The 15,772-nt window shown below is 43.9% G+C and overlaps 1 protein-coding gene across 6 annotated transcripts in view; it reads left to right on the top strand.

Moving 5' to 3' along the window:
* The window catches only part of GGTA1 (glycoprotein alpha-galactosyltransferase 1 (inactive)), a 56,684-nt gene that overhangs the window by 12,898 nt on the left and 28,014 nt on the right, over positions 1-15,772 (top strand). For 2 of the 6 annotated variants that reach the window (XM_060200079.1, XM_016185014.2), the window contains exons 2-3: positions 1,916-2,031; positions 13,071-13,159. In XM_060200079.1, coding sequence (XP_060056062.1) covers positions 13,080-13,159 — 80 coding nt within the window. In that variant the 5' untranslated portion in view covers positions 1,916-2,031; positions 13,071-13,079. Of the gene's footprint in view, positions 1-1,915; positions 2,032-8,101; positions 8,271-13,070; positions 13,160-15,772 lie in introns of those variants that run through there. The other 4 variants (XM_060200078.1, XM_060200080.1, XM_060200082.1 and 1 more) reach the window with 3 other exon arrangements.

The following is a 15,772-nucleotide window of genomic DNA, read 5'->3' as shown; positions in this document are numbered from 1 at the left end:
ACTTGGAGTTGAGGCAAAGTTCCTAAGAGAAAAGGCAGGGTCTGGCCATGGTTTTATGAGAGTCAGGGGCATACAGAGTGCTCTAGAGAAGGTAGCTTTCAGTAAGGGGAGGGGGTCTCTGTTCATTTTGTTCTGAGCATACATAATGGTGCCATCATGATGACTTTGCACAAAAGGGATGCAGCTGTGTAACCACTACCTAGTTCAAGAAACAACAGGACCGGTGCCCCCCCCTCCTCCCACCCCCTCAGGAAGCTCTGGGCCACATCTCAGGTTCTCCCACCACTCCCACCCCCACCCCCTGTCCCAACTTCTAACACTGCTGGCTGGCTTTTCTCTTCTTTTCTTAACTTTAAATAAATGGACTCATCCAGGCTTTGGGTCCATCCTCTGTGTGTGTGTGAGGTTGATCCTGTTGATGTCAGTACCTATAGTTTATCCATTCTTGTGGATGCTGTAGAATCCTATGCTCATCTGTTCTGATGGTAACCTTGGGGCCATTTCCAGTTTAGGATGTGTGATAAGTTTTCCAGTTGATGTTTCTTGGTTTGTTTATTTATGTTTTCTTTGAGGTGTAGGCCTAGAGTGGAATGACAGGGTTGCACGCTGGGTATTTGATCTTTTAAGTTAGTTTTGTTTGTTTGCTTGTTTTAAAGATTTACTTTATTACATATAAGATAAAGTTTCACATGAGACAGACAGACAGAGAGAGAGAGAGAGAGAGAGAGAGAGAGAGAGAGAGTGCACAGCCAGAACATCACTCATCACTCTGGTACATGCCATGCTAGGGATCAAACTGAGAACCTCAGGTATGTTAGTCCAGTGCTCTACCAGTTGAGCCATCTACCCAGCTGCTTCATTTAGTTGCTAGGAAGAATTTCTGGATCCTACAGATTGTAGTTACTTAGCTCATGTCCATAGAGGAAGAAGGGACTGTAAATTCTCTTTGGGGGAAATGGGAAAGAAGTTAAATTAGGCATTTTTGGGGGGGCTGGGCTAGGGGTGGGGTAATCTTTGCCTGCTTTCCTGTCAGACTTTGGTCCCCCTTTCTTCTCCTTGCTGTGGCCTTCCCAGGAGGTATTTGTGGTCACTTGGGAGAATGGTGGTTTTTTTTTTTTTTTGGGGGGGGGAGGCCTCAGTTCCTTGCCTCTGCCAGGACCTCTATATCCTCTGTTCGACACATCTGTATGTTTCTGAGAATGACTTCATGTGTTTCTTTAAAAAAATTTCTTAACTGTTATGATATTTCACAATCCACCCTTCTGGGCTCCCTTCCGGCTAGAAAAATTCTATTTTGGGGACAGGAGGTGATTGTGGGAAGGGTTAAGCATTATTCAACCAAAGAGCCAGGCTGGACCTCAGTGACCTTTTAAAGTTCTTATGGCTTGGTCTGAAGTGTGGGAGCACTCATAACATTCTCCAAAAATACAACGTTCAAGCAAAACAGCTTCTGAAGCTGAAAAGATGTGGAAGAGAAGTTCACTTGGGAGAGCATTTAGGCAGCATTTCAACACAGATCTTGAGTCCCCTGTCCTTGAGTCACCACCCTTTTCCCATCCTTCCTTCCTTGCTTGCTTCTTTGGCTGTTCCTGGTAGTAGTCACTTGGGCCTGTTTGGGTTCAGATTGTTGTCATATTTGCCAGGAGTAGATGACGTGGGCAGCCTGGGTGTCCCTCTGGAGGGTGGTAGCCTTGCCTCCTCAGCAGACCTAGTTTGGACCTGCAGTCCTGCTGGGTGTAGGAGGCTGGGCTGATCACAGGCTGGGAGAGAACTATCTCAGCCTTGGCATGTGGCTCTGACTCAACAGTCCTGATAAACAGCCCATTTCCCTGGGCCAGCAAGGAACAAAGCCCCAGCCTGCGGTGGGGTCTGTCTGCCCCCCTTTTCCTGAAACAGCTATTTATTCTTTTGACAGGAGCTGGAACGCAGCACCTTCCCTCCTCCCGGCCCTGCCTCCTTCTGCAGAACAGAGTTCACTGGAACTTGGTTGTTTTTCTTTTCACTCTTGGGGAGAGACACACAGACGATGAGGTATGTGAAATGCTGAAATGACTTAATTCTGCAGGGATGGTGGGGAAAGGAGGTCACCAGGGGAAGTCGGGAGCAGGCTGCAGTGTAGAGTCACCTGAGAGGCACTTTGCTCTCTTCCTAACTCTTCTCCCACTCCACTGCAAGTATTTGTGGGAGAAAGGAGAGTCCCTCTCTCCCCAGTATGGGATCTGGCCGGATGCTGCCTCAGGGGCTCCTCTGCTAGTTCTCCTCCATCCCCACCCCCCCACAGGACCTCACAGCTTCAGCCTGGAGCTTTCTCTGCAGGCTTCACAGTGATAATGGAAGGGCTAGAGGGCCGGTCTCAGGGCCCAGGAGGGATTGTGAGTGGATGCACAGCCATCCTGGGGCTGTGGAGCTCTCTTTACCTTACTTCTCTCAGAGAAATCTTACAATCGTTTCTGGGCCTGGCTGTAAGGAAAAGTGGGCCGCTGAGTACAGGTTTCAGATTTCCTAAAGTAGATTCCAGATGAGGCAGTGAGAGAGATGGACCTCAGAGAACAGGTTGTTCTTCTCTGATGGCTGAAGCAACTGTTTTGGATTTGGTCTTGAGTCTCGTCTCTTCCTTTCCACTGTCTGTGTTTATTCTGACCCTCATAATGAGAAACAACTGGAAATAGCCTTCCATGTATGTTCTTTTTCCACAAGTCGTGCCATGTTGCTTCCAACGAAGAGCACATTTCCCACCAGTCTAGAGAGGTCTGAGGCAGAGCTACACTTGTCCTCCTCAGCCGTCGGCACCAGCTGCCAGGCCGAGTGTTGAGTCTTCCAAGGCTGAGGGTCTGCTCTGTCAACCTCAAATGGTGTTCTGGGTCAGCCCAGTGGCAACAGCCTTCACAGAAGCTCAGTTGCTGCTACACTGACCATGATGGAGTTGGGGGGGGGGCAAGATGGAGGAAGGAAGGCCCAGCTAGGCACAGGGATGCAGAGAAGGTCAGCCAACATACCAGCTGGTCCAAGGAGCCCCTCAGTGAGTCTGGGCTGTGGCTGGCTGCTGTGGGTCAGTTGCTGTGTGCTGCTAATCAGGAGAGAATGTGCCAGAGAGAATGACTATAGGATGATCAACACATGGGTGGTAAGCTTTCCTATTTACAGAGAACAGAGCAGTGGAAAGGGTAGCCATGGGAATCTGACACACTGCACCTGGATTCCAGCTTCACCAATTCATACCATATGTTATTGGGCTAGTGACTTAACCTTGCTGAACCTCCATCTTCCTATCTGTGCAATAGAAATTATAAGAGAGTGATTTCACAGGGTCTTTGTGAGATTTTACTGCAAGGCTGAAGATAAAGTATTTAGCCCAAGATCTGGCCTGGTCCACTTGGAGAGAATCAAAGTATTGCAGCATCTAAATGTACTATATTTCAAGGCTCTCTTTGATAATGGGGAAAAGTGAAGTTGAAAATGCACTGTTAGATATGGACATGAACAGTTGTTAGGACCTAGAAAGAGATGCCACAGCAGATAGCAAAACAGATACACCAAAAAAGAAATAAGACAGAAATCCAACATCGGAATAAAATTATGTGAAAAATAATTGGTATCACCACACTTGTCTTATTTTGGCTGCATACTCCCTCTTTTTTGACAATTATTTTGTAATACTGTTTTCTGGATAAAAATGATTAAAAAAAAAAAACAGACAGACAAGCCAGTTTTGTCTATAGCATGATTGTTCTATATTACTGAGAGGTAGTTTTTCTTGCTTAGTGTGGCTCTGGCCAGAACATCAGAGAACTCTGTCCCTCTCTAGGTGCTGGGATGTATCTGGGCCTGGATCCTGGGTGAGGTGAGGAATGTGGACATGAAATGGTTCTGAACAGGGAGCAGAGCAGCATCTGGCTCAGCTCCTTCCTAGACTCTCAGAGAGTCTAAGAACTTGCCCTAGGGGGCGGGGGCCAGGCACTGGTGCACCTGGTTAAGCACAAATGGTACGAAGCACAGGATCCAGGATTGAGGCCCCAGCTCCCCACCTGCAGGGAGGAGGGTTCATGAGTGGTGAAGCAGGTCTGCCGGTGTCTGTCTTCTTCTCTCCCTCTGTACGTCCCCCTCCTCTCTTAATGGCTCTCTGTCCTATCCAATAAAAAGGAAAAATAGATTTGTAGTGCAGGCACCAAGCACCAGCGATAATCCTGGAGGCAAAGAAAAACAACAACAAAACTTGCCCAAAGCATACATTTAGAACTCTTGGTATTTGAGTCTGTATTGGCCTAAATTCTCTCTTGAACACTGCATCTAGAACTCCTGGTTTACATTGGGGGACAAAGGATAGGACTGCCTGAAATCATTAATATCCACTAAGTCACACACTTTCCCCTCCCCTTATCTGCTTTGTTTTCCTTTACCACACTTAGTACTACCTGGCAGTCTGCATCCCTGTGATGCTGGGCCAGGGCTTTGCAAGGAAGAGAAGATGGCTTCAGAGACAGCAGAGGCATCAGCAGCAGAGAGGAGAGAGATAGAGATAGATAGATAGATAGAGAGAGAGAGAGAGAGAGAGTAGTCAGGCCTTCATACGTGTTATTTCACCACTCCTGGACCAACTTTTACATTGAGAGAGGAAACAGAGAGAGAATGAGAAAGACCAAGAGACAGATACCAAAGCACCAAAGCTTTCCCCAGTTCTGTGGCACTTCCATGTGGTGGCAGGTCTCAAAATTGGATGATGCACATGACTAGGTGCATGTCCTACGTGGTGGCTGTCTTCTTATCCTCAGAGAGAAGGTTTCTTTAGCTATTGGAAAGTGAATGGTTTGGTTTCCTCTGCCACTGTTCCTCCCCTGCCTGACTTTCCTGGGATAATGGCTTTTCCAGGACTTCCATGTGCTCTTTTATTTGCAGACATTCACCTTTCCCCTGGCATAAGCTGGAGAAAACAAGATGCATGAGAATTCTTTTCACAGAGGAATTCGATTTGGAAGGGATCCTTGGTCTTAATCCAGCTGTGCTGGAACAAGGAGGAGATTCACTGGAGGGTGTGCGTGCGTGCGTGCGTGCGTGCGTGTGCGTGTGCGTGTTTTGTTTGAGATAGGCTAGGGATGGGTAAGGAAGACATTAATTTATGGGCCACGTGGAAAATTGTGTCTGGCACACCAGGGAAATAGAAAAAGAGGAGGGCAAGAGTGGACGCAGGTGAAACAATGACAGCCTTTATAGTGTGGCCCTTCCTCTGGAAATGGAAATGTCCCAAGGTTTTGGGGTTTTTGTTTTTTTTAGACACAACCTGCACATGTCCCAGGCGTGTGAGTGAGAGTAGTGTCACTCAACCCTTGCAGAGTCTGAGTTCTGCAAAGACAAATCCTTTCTGAGAGCAATCACAGCGGGGTGACAAGTGAGTCTGAGAGATGCTGGAAGGCTCTACAAGTTCAGTGGCTGTAGGATCAGGCTGGCTGAGGTCACTGAATCTTCTGGGAGTGAGTCCAGATGACATTAGGTTGACACTCTTACATGTCAGGGGTGTTAATATTCAACAGGTCCTAATTCTCTGTTCTACCCTTTAAGTGGGGGGAAGAAGGATTTATTAATAGAAGCATCTCCAGATTTCTGATCCAGTTAGGGAGCTCCAGAAAGACACAAGTTATTTATTTATTTATTTTATATTTATTTATTTATTCTCCCTTTTGTTTTTTATTGTTGTAGTTATTGTTGTTGTTATTGATATCATTGTTGTTGGATAGGACACAGAGAAATGGAGAGAGGAGGGGAAGACGGGGGGGGGAGAGAAAGATAGACACCTGCAGACCTGCTTCACCACTTGTGAAGCTTCCCCCTGCAGGTGGGGAGCCAGGGGCTCGAACAGGGGATCCTTACACCGGTCCTTGTGCTTGGTGCCACATGCACTTAACTTGCGGTGTTACCGCCTGACACCCGACAGAAATTTTAAAATTTCTAAGAGATGGGCTGGATGCTGACACACTGGGTTGATTACACATGTTACCATGCACAAGAACCTGGGTTCAAGCTCCTGGCTCCCACCTACAAGGGGGAAGCTTGACAAGCAGTGGCACAAATCCATAGTTATCTCTCTTTCTCTCTGCCTCCTCTTACCTCTCAATTTCTCTCTGTCTTATCAAAGAGAGAATGAGAGAGAGAGAGGAAAGAAAAATTGGTCATTGGGAGTGGTGGATTCATTGTGCTGTCAGGCACCAAGCCCGAGTGATAATCCTGGTGGCAAATAAAAAAAAAAATCTGAGAGACAAACACAGAAAAGAGTGATTTTTAAACCTCATTGGCTGCAAAATATCATTTGTCGTAAGGAGGAAAAAAATGAAACGTTTTAAAAGACCCATTGGCCATCCTGCCAAGCCTTCCTTCCCTGGAGACTTGGATTTCGGATTCCAGGAAGCATGCCTATGACCATTTCTAGTGCTATGCGAAAGCATCTGGGCAGCTTCCAGTTGTAAGTTTCAAACAAGAGTGACATCTGTACAAGGGGAAATAAGTGTAAGCAGGATCAAGCAGTCTGTGAAATCCAGGAATAAAGGAGCTTCAAGAGCTGTGTCTAGTGCTAATTTTGAAATTAAAAGCCTATCAAGTCTGCATATTAAGAGGTGTGTCAGGTGTCTCCCTATTGTAAGCATCAGTGTTCTCTATCAGAAAAAACATTTGTATGTTTCTCTGGGTAATGGTTCCTACATTTGGGGGACACTTTGCATTCGCTCCTCAGTAGGTGGGGCTGGTAAAGCTGGGGCCACACATCTGCCGATGTCGCTGCCTCCACTGCAGGAGGAGGGTATCTGCCCCCACCCCCAGCAAGAAGAATCGAGGCCTCACCACACTTCTACATTGCTCTTTGCCAGGCAGCAGCGCAAAGCAGATGGCTAAATCTTTAGAGTTCCTAATTTGCATATATTTGCACTTCACTGTATAACATGGTCCTTTTTTTTTTTTTTTTAACCAGAGCACTACTCAGCTCTGGCTTATGGGTGATGTGGGGGATTGGACCTGGGACTTTGGAGACTCAGACCTGAGAGTCTCTTCGAGTAACCATTATGCTATCTACCCCTGTCCCTATAACGTGTTCTTATTCCCAGTTCCCTTCCCCCGCTTTTTTTCCTTTTCCTCAAATGTGTTCTGAGCACTTACTAAATACCAAACATTGGGCTCTCCTTGGATCTTCCCAACAGCCCCCATTCTGCAGGACATCCAGAATAAGAACCTGTATGTTTTGGCAACTTCGATGGTGCCAGGCACAAATGCTAAGGGCTGTATGATTTCTTAGAGTTGCCACCATTGTATCCTCTTTCTAAAAACAATGAAACCAATTTAATGTGATCTGTTACAGCTCTTCAATCCCTTTTCTGAGACCCTAGGGTGAGACATGTTGGGATTTGGAGGTTTGGGGGCATGAATTATATGCCACATATTATACAACACCCTCCAGTGCAGGAGCACCACAGACATAATACATCAATATTTATGCAAAGAAGTGTTTAAACAGTCTCACTAGGTAAGATAAAGACTATAAATAGCCTCATGTCACTTAAGGTTCTTGATGCCAATTGGATTTCAAAAAGACTTGACTCTCGGGTTTTTTTGGTTTTGTTTTTTTTTTTGTAGTTGTGGGTGAGAGCCTAAGACACTGACCGCACATTCAGGGCTAAACCAGATTCACTTGTATCAGAGTTGGGTCCTTAATGACTGCCTTGTTCCAAAGCCCATGCATTTTATCAGCATCCACACTTCGCTGGGAGTGGCAGCATCACCATAGACAAGGGGCCACAGTCTTGATCAGTTTTCCTCCAGACCTGGTACTCAGTGTATTCAGTGCTAGTGTTGTTGATACAGATTTCAAGTAACTTTTTCCAGCAGTGGGACTGAGTGACATGCAGCTATCTGCTCTGTGGCTTTATTATGGGCCCTTGCCCATTTGTGTCAGTTTACCAGTTATTCCCAGGGAGAAAGGTCAAGTCTGAGGTTCACATCAGATCTATCTTTTGGAGGATTCTTGAAATACTACTGGTCATAGGAACATCGGAAAGCTAGAAGTTCATCTATGATACTGAGGTCTCTCCTAGCTTTTCTACTTCTGAACAGTTCATTTTCTTTCTTTTTTTTTTTAAGATTTTATTTATTCATGAGAAAGATAGAGGAGACATGTGCTGCCGGGAGATTGAACTCAGGACCTCATGCTTGAGAGTCCAATGCTTTATCCACTGCACCATCTTCCGGACCACTGAACTGCTCATTTTCTAAGCAGAAGGGAATAGAGTGTCATGGTTAGTAATCTCTCTATCTCTCTCCCTTCCCCCTCCCCCTCCCCTCCCCCTCTCTTCTTTAACTGGATTGAATAATAAAAAGTGGGGCTGGCAAAATAGTTTACTTGGTTGGTGCACTACTTTGCCATGTGCCATGCCCCAAGTTTGAGTGCCCCCCTCCCACAACACTGAAGGAAATAAATAATACAATATAAACCAATATGCCAGAACTGGCAAGATAGGCCACCTGGATAATGCAACTGCTTTGTCATGCATGCAACCCAGATTCAACCCTACTGCACCAAGGAAGCTTTGGTTGCTTCTGCTTTCTTCCTCTCAGCCTGTCTATCTCTATCTTTCTGAAACAGCTCACCTAGAGTGGTGAAGTCCCAGCACTGACAAAAATAAACAAACAAGTGTGGCACAACAGATAAGATCATCTATATCACTAGGTCATCATCGGTACATCATCTAAGAATCCTCTCTGAAAAGAGCTGGAAAGCAAGGAACCAAGCAGTGGTGCACTTGGTTAAGTGCTCCCATTACAGGGTGCAAGGGCCAGGTTCAAGTCCCTGGTACCTGGAGAGGGAAAGCTTCCTAAGTGGTGAAGCAAGGCTGTAGGTGGCTCTCTGTCTCTTTCCCTCTCTGTCTGGTTCAACCCTCTGAAGGAAAAAAATACTTAAAAAATAAATAAAAAGGGGAGTCGGGTGGTAGTGCAGTGGGTTAAGTGCACATGGCGCAAAGTGCAAGCCCCTGGCTCCCCACCTGCAGGGGAGTCGCTTCACAGGCGGTGAAGCAGGTCTGCAGGTGTCTATCTTTCTCTCCCCCTCTCTGTCTTCCCCTCATCTCTCCATTTTTTAAAAATATTTATTTCCTTTTATTGCCCTGGTTGTTTTATTGTTGTAGTTATTATTGCTGTCATCGTTGTTGGATAAAACAGAGAGAAATGAAAAGAGGAGGGGAAGAGAGAGAGGGGAAGTGAAAGATAGACACCTGCAGACCTGCTTCACTGCTTATGAAGTGACTCCCTGCCAGGTGGGGAGCCGGGGGCTCTAACCAGGATCCTTTCACTGGTCTTTGCGCTTTGCGCCAAATGCACTTAACCCGCTGCGCTACCGCCCGACTCCCTCTTCTCTCCATTTCTCTCTGTCCTGTCTAACCACAACAATAATTAAAACAGCAATAAAAAAACAATGGCAACAAAAGGGAAAATAAATAAATAAATAAAATTTAAAAATTATTAAAAAAAAAAAAGAAAGAACTGGAAAGCAGTCCCTCCCCTGGAGGGACACTTTAAGTGTTCATTACATTCATTTCAGTAATTCACCAAACACTTACTGATAGCCTCAACTCTCTCTGTGGAGCAGTAGGGACTTGGGAGTTGAGTAAGATAGCATTTCTGGCCTCAGAAAGTTCACCTTATCCAGTAGAGGAGCCAGAGCCCTTATCCAGCATACACACAAGGATCCCAAAACCTACCCCACAGCCCAGCTTCCTCCCCCAAAGCCTTTTGCTTTGGTATAATACATCCTACTCAATCCAAGTTTTTCTTTGTGTTTTCTCTTTCTGTCCTTGTTTCTTTCTTTTTAAAATTATTTATTTATTATTAGATAGAGACAGAGAGAAACTGAGAAGAGAAGGGAGAGAGAGAGAGAGAGAGAGAGAGAGAAAGAGAGACTCCTGCAGCACTGCTTTCCCATTTGCAAAACTTTCCCCCTGCAGGTGGGGACCAGGGGCTTGAACCTGGGTCCTTGTTTATTGTAATGTGAGTGCTTAACCAGGTGAGCCACCGCCTGGCCAACCTATGAGTGAGACCATCCAGTATTTATCTTTCTCTTTTTGTCTTACATGAGTGGCACAGTTGGCCACCCACTTCCCTTAGCTTCCAGCTAGCCACATGCTTGGGTTTTTCTGCTTTGCCCTACCTTCTAAAAGTTAGCATCTTCAGGCTACAGTTCAAGACTCTTCCCTTCTTTCTCTCTGCCTTCTCTCCCCAGGTGATCTCATGTTCAGTAACCATGCAGGGACAGCTGCTCTCACTGCATATCCAGGCTGTATCTCTCCAGTGCACTTCAGGCTTGACTGTTCACTCACCTGCCTACCATTTCCATCAGATGTCCCCAAAATTGCCATGTCCTATGGGGAATTCCTGATTGCTCCTCTCCAAACCTGTCCCTCCTACAGCTTTCTCAGCCCATCTCATGTCATGCTGCAACCACCCACCCAACTAAAGCAACAGCCTGGCTTCTTCCCTCTCTCACCTCCCCTGTGTCTGAATTACCAGTTGAGTTCTTTTGGTCCTTTATCTCCAAAGTACGTGTCATATTTTTCTTTAATCTCTTCGCTATTGTCCACTGAAGTCACACTGGTTTACACTTCATATTTTCTGAGTACAGCTTCACACCTCTTCAAATGTCTGTCACCACACCATCATTGTTGGATAGGACAGAAAGAAATGGAGAGAAGAGGGGAAGACAGAGAGAAAGATAGACATCTGCAGACTTGCTTCACCACCTGTGAAGCAACTCCCCTGCAGGTGGGGATCCAGAGGCTGGAACCGGGATCCTTACGCCAGTCCTTGCGCTTAACCTGCTGCGCCACCGCCCGAGGGCTGATACCCTCATTTCTAACAAGTGAATTCAAGAGTTTGTTTTGGTTCAACTTTGTCTGCCCCGCCCCCTTGCCGTGTTTCTTTATATACCACATATTAGTGAAATCATCCAGCATTTGTCTTTCTCCTTACATCCATGTTGTTACAAATGGCAAGTTTCATCTCTCCTTATAACTTGAGTAACATTCCATTTATATACTTACGCCATATCTTCTTTCTCTGCTCTCGCAAGGACATTTTGAATACCTTTTTTCTCTCTTTTGAAACTTTTATTTACTTGTAACCAGAGCTCTGGTCATCTCTGGCTTATAGTGGTGCTGGGGATTGAACTTGAGGCATCAGAGCATCAGATGAGCCTTTTTGCATAACCATTACTCATGCTATCTCCTCACAGAGATAGATCTCCCCAGGGATCAAACTCAGTGCTTTCTGTCTGAAAGACCAGTGCTTTATCCACTACTCCACCTCCCAGACTGCAAATTAATCCTCATTAAAATGTACCACTGGAGGTCAAACCTAGAGCCTTAGTCACCATCCTCACCCAATTCTTCCTCTTCCTCTTCCTACTCTTCTTTTTCTTCTCTTTCTTCTTCTTCTCTTTATCGTCATCATTTTTTCCATCACTTGGAGCTTTACTACTTCAGGAAAACTTTTTAAAGACACCAGAGCACTGAAGCTTTTTTCATTGCAATGGAGGCCAGGCTCCAACCTGGGTCATGCTCATGGTAAAGCAAGTGCACTATCCAAGAGAGAGACAGAGACAGAGACTGACAGTGACCAAACCCCTACTCCACCATCCTCCATGGAGCTCCACTTGTCTCTGTTGCTCTCTATCATGGTGTTAGGGATCAAATTTAGGGCCTCACACATGCAAGGCATGTGCTCAACCTACTGAGTCACACCCTGACCTTGAATGAATCCCCCCTCCGCCTCTGCCATCGGTTTAGTATAGCCCACCCTTCCTTTTGCCCAGTAGAGTTGTCTGCTGACTTCCTTTCCCATGCTCTTGGCCCTAACCCTCTTGTGCATTCTGCGCACTCTACACATCCGTCTTTCTGCAAGTAGTCCAACTTCAGATATGTTTGTGGTTCCTATCTGACATTTTACCCTTTCAAGTCTTTGTCAACTCTCCCTGCCTCCCACTGCTACCTACCTGTGGTCACAGCTGCTCTGAAGGGAGAGAGTTTCATTGTGTGTTTCTTGTTGTTTTTTTTTTGTTTGTTTTTTGTTTTTCTTTTCTTTGTATTCATCAGGCTTCACCACTCTAGAATGACTTTTTTAGGTAGAGAGAGACACCTTTTTTTTTTTTTTTGATAGCTAGAGAGAAGCTTTCCTCAGTGTCGTAGCACTCCAACACGGTGTATCAGGGGCCGGAACCCAGGTTGCATGCTTGGCAAAGCAGATGCCTTTCCCATAATCTGTTTCACCGGTCCCTCTTATTTTTTACTTATTTGTTTTCCCATGCGCTGTTTCACCAGTCCCTCTTATTTATTTATTTTTGTTTTTGTGAGTTTTGTCTCTTGCTATGCTGTGCCTGAAAACCTATCATCCCTTTCTGTCCGCATCTCTTGGGAACTTTAGTCATCTGCCAGCTAAGCCTTCCCTGCCTACCTGAATCAAAGGACTCTTCACCTGCTGTTCTCTACAGTGTACCTGGTCCTCCTTTCAACCTCAATTTCATGCAGTGATCAAGAAATACATATGTAGCCACCGTGCACCAATTATTTGCTTATGTGTATAGTAGGGAAAGGCCAGGTGGGGTGGGAAATACAGGAGTCTCTATCTCAAGGTGCTCTTCCCCTCAGAATGGGGTACATAGTTCATATATCAACACAGGGTAGGTAGCACAGCAAGAGACAGATGGTTTCCTGCAGTTACATGCCAAGATGGAGGGCATGCTGAGTCCACGGGAACCACTGGTAGACCTCACTCTCCCATGTCCATGGTGGACCCCATGATCTGTCTAGGTAGTTACCCTCAAGAGCCCCAAAGTGGCTACAACATCCTTTGAAGAATGTTGATTCATTGAACTGTTAATATTGTGGTTTACAATGTAAGGGAAGACATACTTCTTAGCTCTAAATATTTATAAAATCAAAATTTTAAAGAGGATGTAGGTAAGAAGCATTTTTAAAAACTGTCTATAATTCTTGATTTATCTAACCCATTTTTCCCTTTTTCTTCTGTTCCTCCTGTCCTCCCCCCCTTAGGAGAAAATAATGAATGTCAAAGGAAGAGTGATTCTATCAATGCTGGTTGTCTCAACTGTAATTGTTGTGTTTTGGGAATATATCAACAGGTAACTATGAAATGTGATGAAATTATGTTAATCAAAGTACTGCTCAGTCTCTCATTCACCACGAGTATCATGCAAGCCACCACAATGAATTAAAATCAGAATTAATTAAAACCATAAAGAAGGGATTCTACTCTTCCTAATCTATGAACCCTGAGTTGTCTTTAAAAATCATTCAGTCAAGGGTGGATGTTTGGCTTCATGGGGCGGGGGGCAGGATGGAATGGGACACAGTCTTTTGGTGGTGGGAATGGTGTTTATGTACACTCCTATTAACTTATAGTGATACAAAAAAATCATTCAATTTTTTGGTACTTTATTGTTAATTAATTACCTTACTTCCTGCAATGGTCCTAATATCTTGGTTATTGTCCCTTTGTGGTTCAATGGCATTTAAAATTCATCATATGATGAGATGTGAAAAATCACCTTGAGAAATATCTGAGAAATTCCATGAGAAATGAGCTCTGCTTTTTGCAACTTTAAAATACTATTCCATTTATTTTGGCTTTGTTCATTTTTTTTATGCTTTGATTCTTTATGTCACATATATTAGTGAAATTATCCAACACTTGTCTTTTTTTTTTTTCTTTTTATGATTTATTTGGCTTAGTATGTTGAAGAGTTGAAAGGAGCAATCCAAGTGGTTGACTTCTGCTGCAAAATACTCTGAGTCCTGGTGATTCATTTGTGCCTGGATCAAACTTTCGAATATTGCTTTTTTTTTTTCTTCCAAACTCTGAAAACAAAATGGACTGAATAGTTCTGAATTTTTAAATTAGAGCATAACCTCAAATATATTAGCTGCTTTTGGAAGCTATTATGCCTCTGAGATATTAGCTAGAGACGCTTCTGACAGAAAGAAGTCCCTACAAGTAGCTACAGACATGTATAATGTCTTTAGAGGCACTGGCACTGCTTAGCCCTTCCTTTGTTTAAAAAGTTCACTGTACAACTGACATGGAGAACTATTTCCATCATTAATATTTTCATGGTGAAATCTTTTAATCATCCCCAAGCTCCAGATGACAGCTAAGTTAGCATTTTAATGTCTCTATTTCCAAATATTCGAAGATTTAAGGAACCAGGAGAACTGTCTTGGTTGCTAAAAAAAAGAATTGTATGTTAAGGTGCCTTAATAGAAGGAGAACTCTCCAAAACAGATCAATAATTATTTCTAAATAATTAATAATAATTAATTATTGCTATATAGATCTAACTACTTCTGGAGTGAATGATATTTTTATTCATTCTGAACAACTCATTCTGTTTTTTTTTCTTTATTTATAGAGTAAGAGGGAAAGATAAAGAGACCAAGACATTTTTTCCATAGCTTATGATGTTCTATTTATTTTGGTTTTTTTTGTCTTATGTCTTACATATATGATTGAATCATGGACCTCACCTATGCAAAACATGCACTTATACTGCTAAGTCACCCCTCTGGTCCTTTTTTTTTTAATTCCTCAATTCATTGAAAAATATTTATTTATTGGATAGAGATAGAGAGAAATTGAGATATGAGCAGGGAGAGAGAAGGAGAAAAATATCTGCAGCACAGTTTCACCACTCATGAAGTCTCCTCTCTGTAGATGAAGACAGGGGGATTGAACCCAGGTCCTAGTGCATGGCAACTGTGTGCTTAAACAGGTATCTCACCACCTAACCCTTTTCCTTTTGGGCATTTTTAAAGAAAAATATAACACACTAGAATATGACTAAGTTAAAGGAATCTAGAAACCATTTGTGATACTGTGAATCCAACTCTAGGCCTCATACTAAAGTCCAACACTTTATCCACTACACCATCTCCTGGGCCACAGGACACTGCATTTATACAGAGGGGCATCACTAACCTAGAAAAGTTTTTCAAAGAATAAAACTGAACATATTAACTGATGAGTAAACAGAACTGTTGTCAGTAGAACATCCTAAAAGAGTGTCATCTGAGGTGATGTTTGATTTTGAGAGTGGATGAAAAGTAAATCATAGTAAAAATTTTGGGGTAGAAGAGACTTTAAAAGCCATGAGGGGGCTGGGCAGTAGCACTGTGGGTTAAGCACAAGGACCGGCATAAAGATACCGGTTTGAGCCCCCTGGCTCCCCACCTACAGGGAGGGGGTCGCACCCCAAGTGGTGAAGCAGGTCTGCAGATGTCTATCTTTCTCTCCCCCTCTCTGTTTTCCGCTTGTCTCTTGATTTCTCTCTGTCCTATTCAACAACAACAACAACAATAATAATAATAATAAATAACAAGAGCAACAAAAAGGGTAAAAATAGCCTCCACTCAGGAGCAGTGGATTCATAGTACAGGCACCAAGCCCCAGTGATAACCCTGGAGGCAAAAAAAAAAAAAAGCCACAAGAAAATAGTAATGATGATTATGACAAGTATAATGATAGCAGCTACTGGTTAGTGAATGTTTGCATGTGTTAGTCCAAGTTTCTAGATGAGGAACACTGAGGCTTCACAATGTTAACATCCAAGGTTATAGTTTTCTGGAAGATTTAAGTCCAGCAATGTCTGACTGCAGCAGTTCATTCTCTTCCTTAATGCACAACCCCTCCAGGACTTGAGGATTCATCTTTTCTTCTTTTAAAAAATATTTGTTCATTT

Source organism: Erinaceus europaeus, chromosome 10 (assembly GCF_950295315.1).
Source record: "Erinaceus europaeus chromosome 10, mEriEur2.1, whole genome shotgun sequence".
Lineage (NCBI taxonomy): Eukaryota > Metazoa > Chordata > Mammalia > Eulipotyphla > Erinaceidae > Erinaceus > Erinaceus europaeus.
The sequence above is the reverse complement of the archived record's forward strand: the minus strand, read 5'-3'. Positions and strand labels throughout refer to the sequence as shown.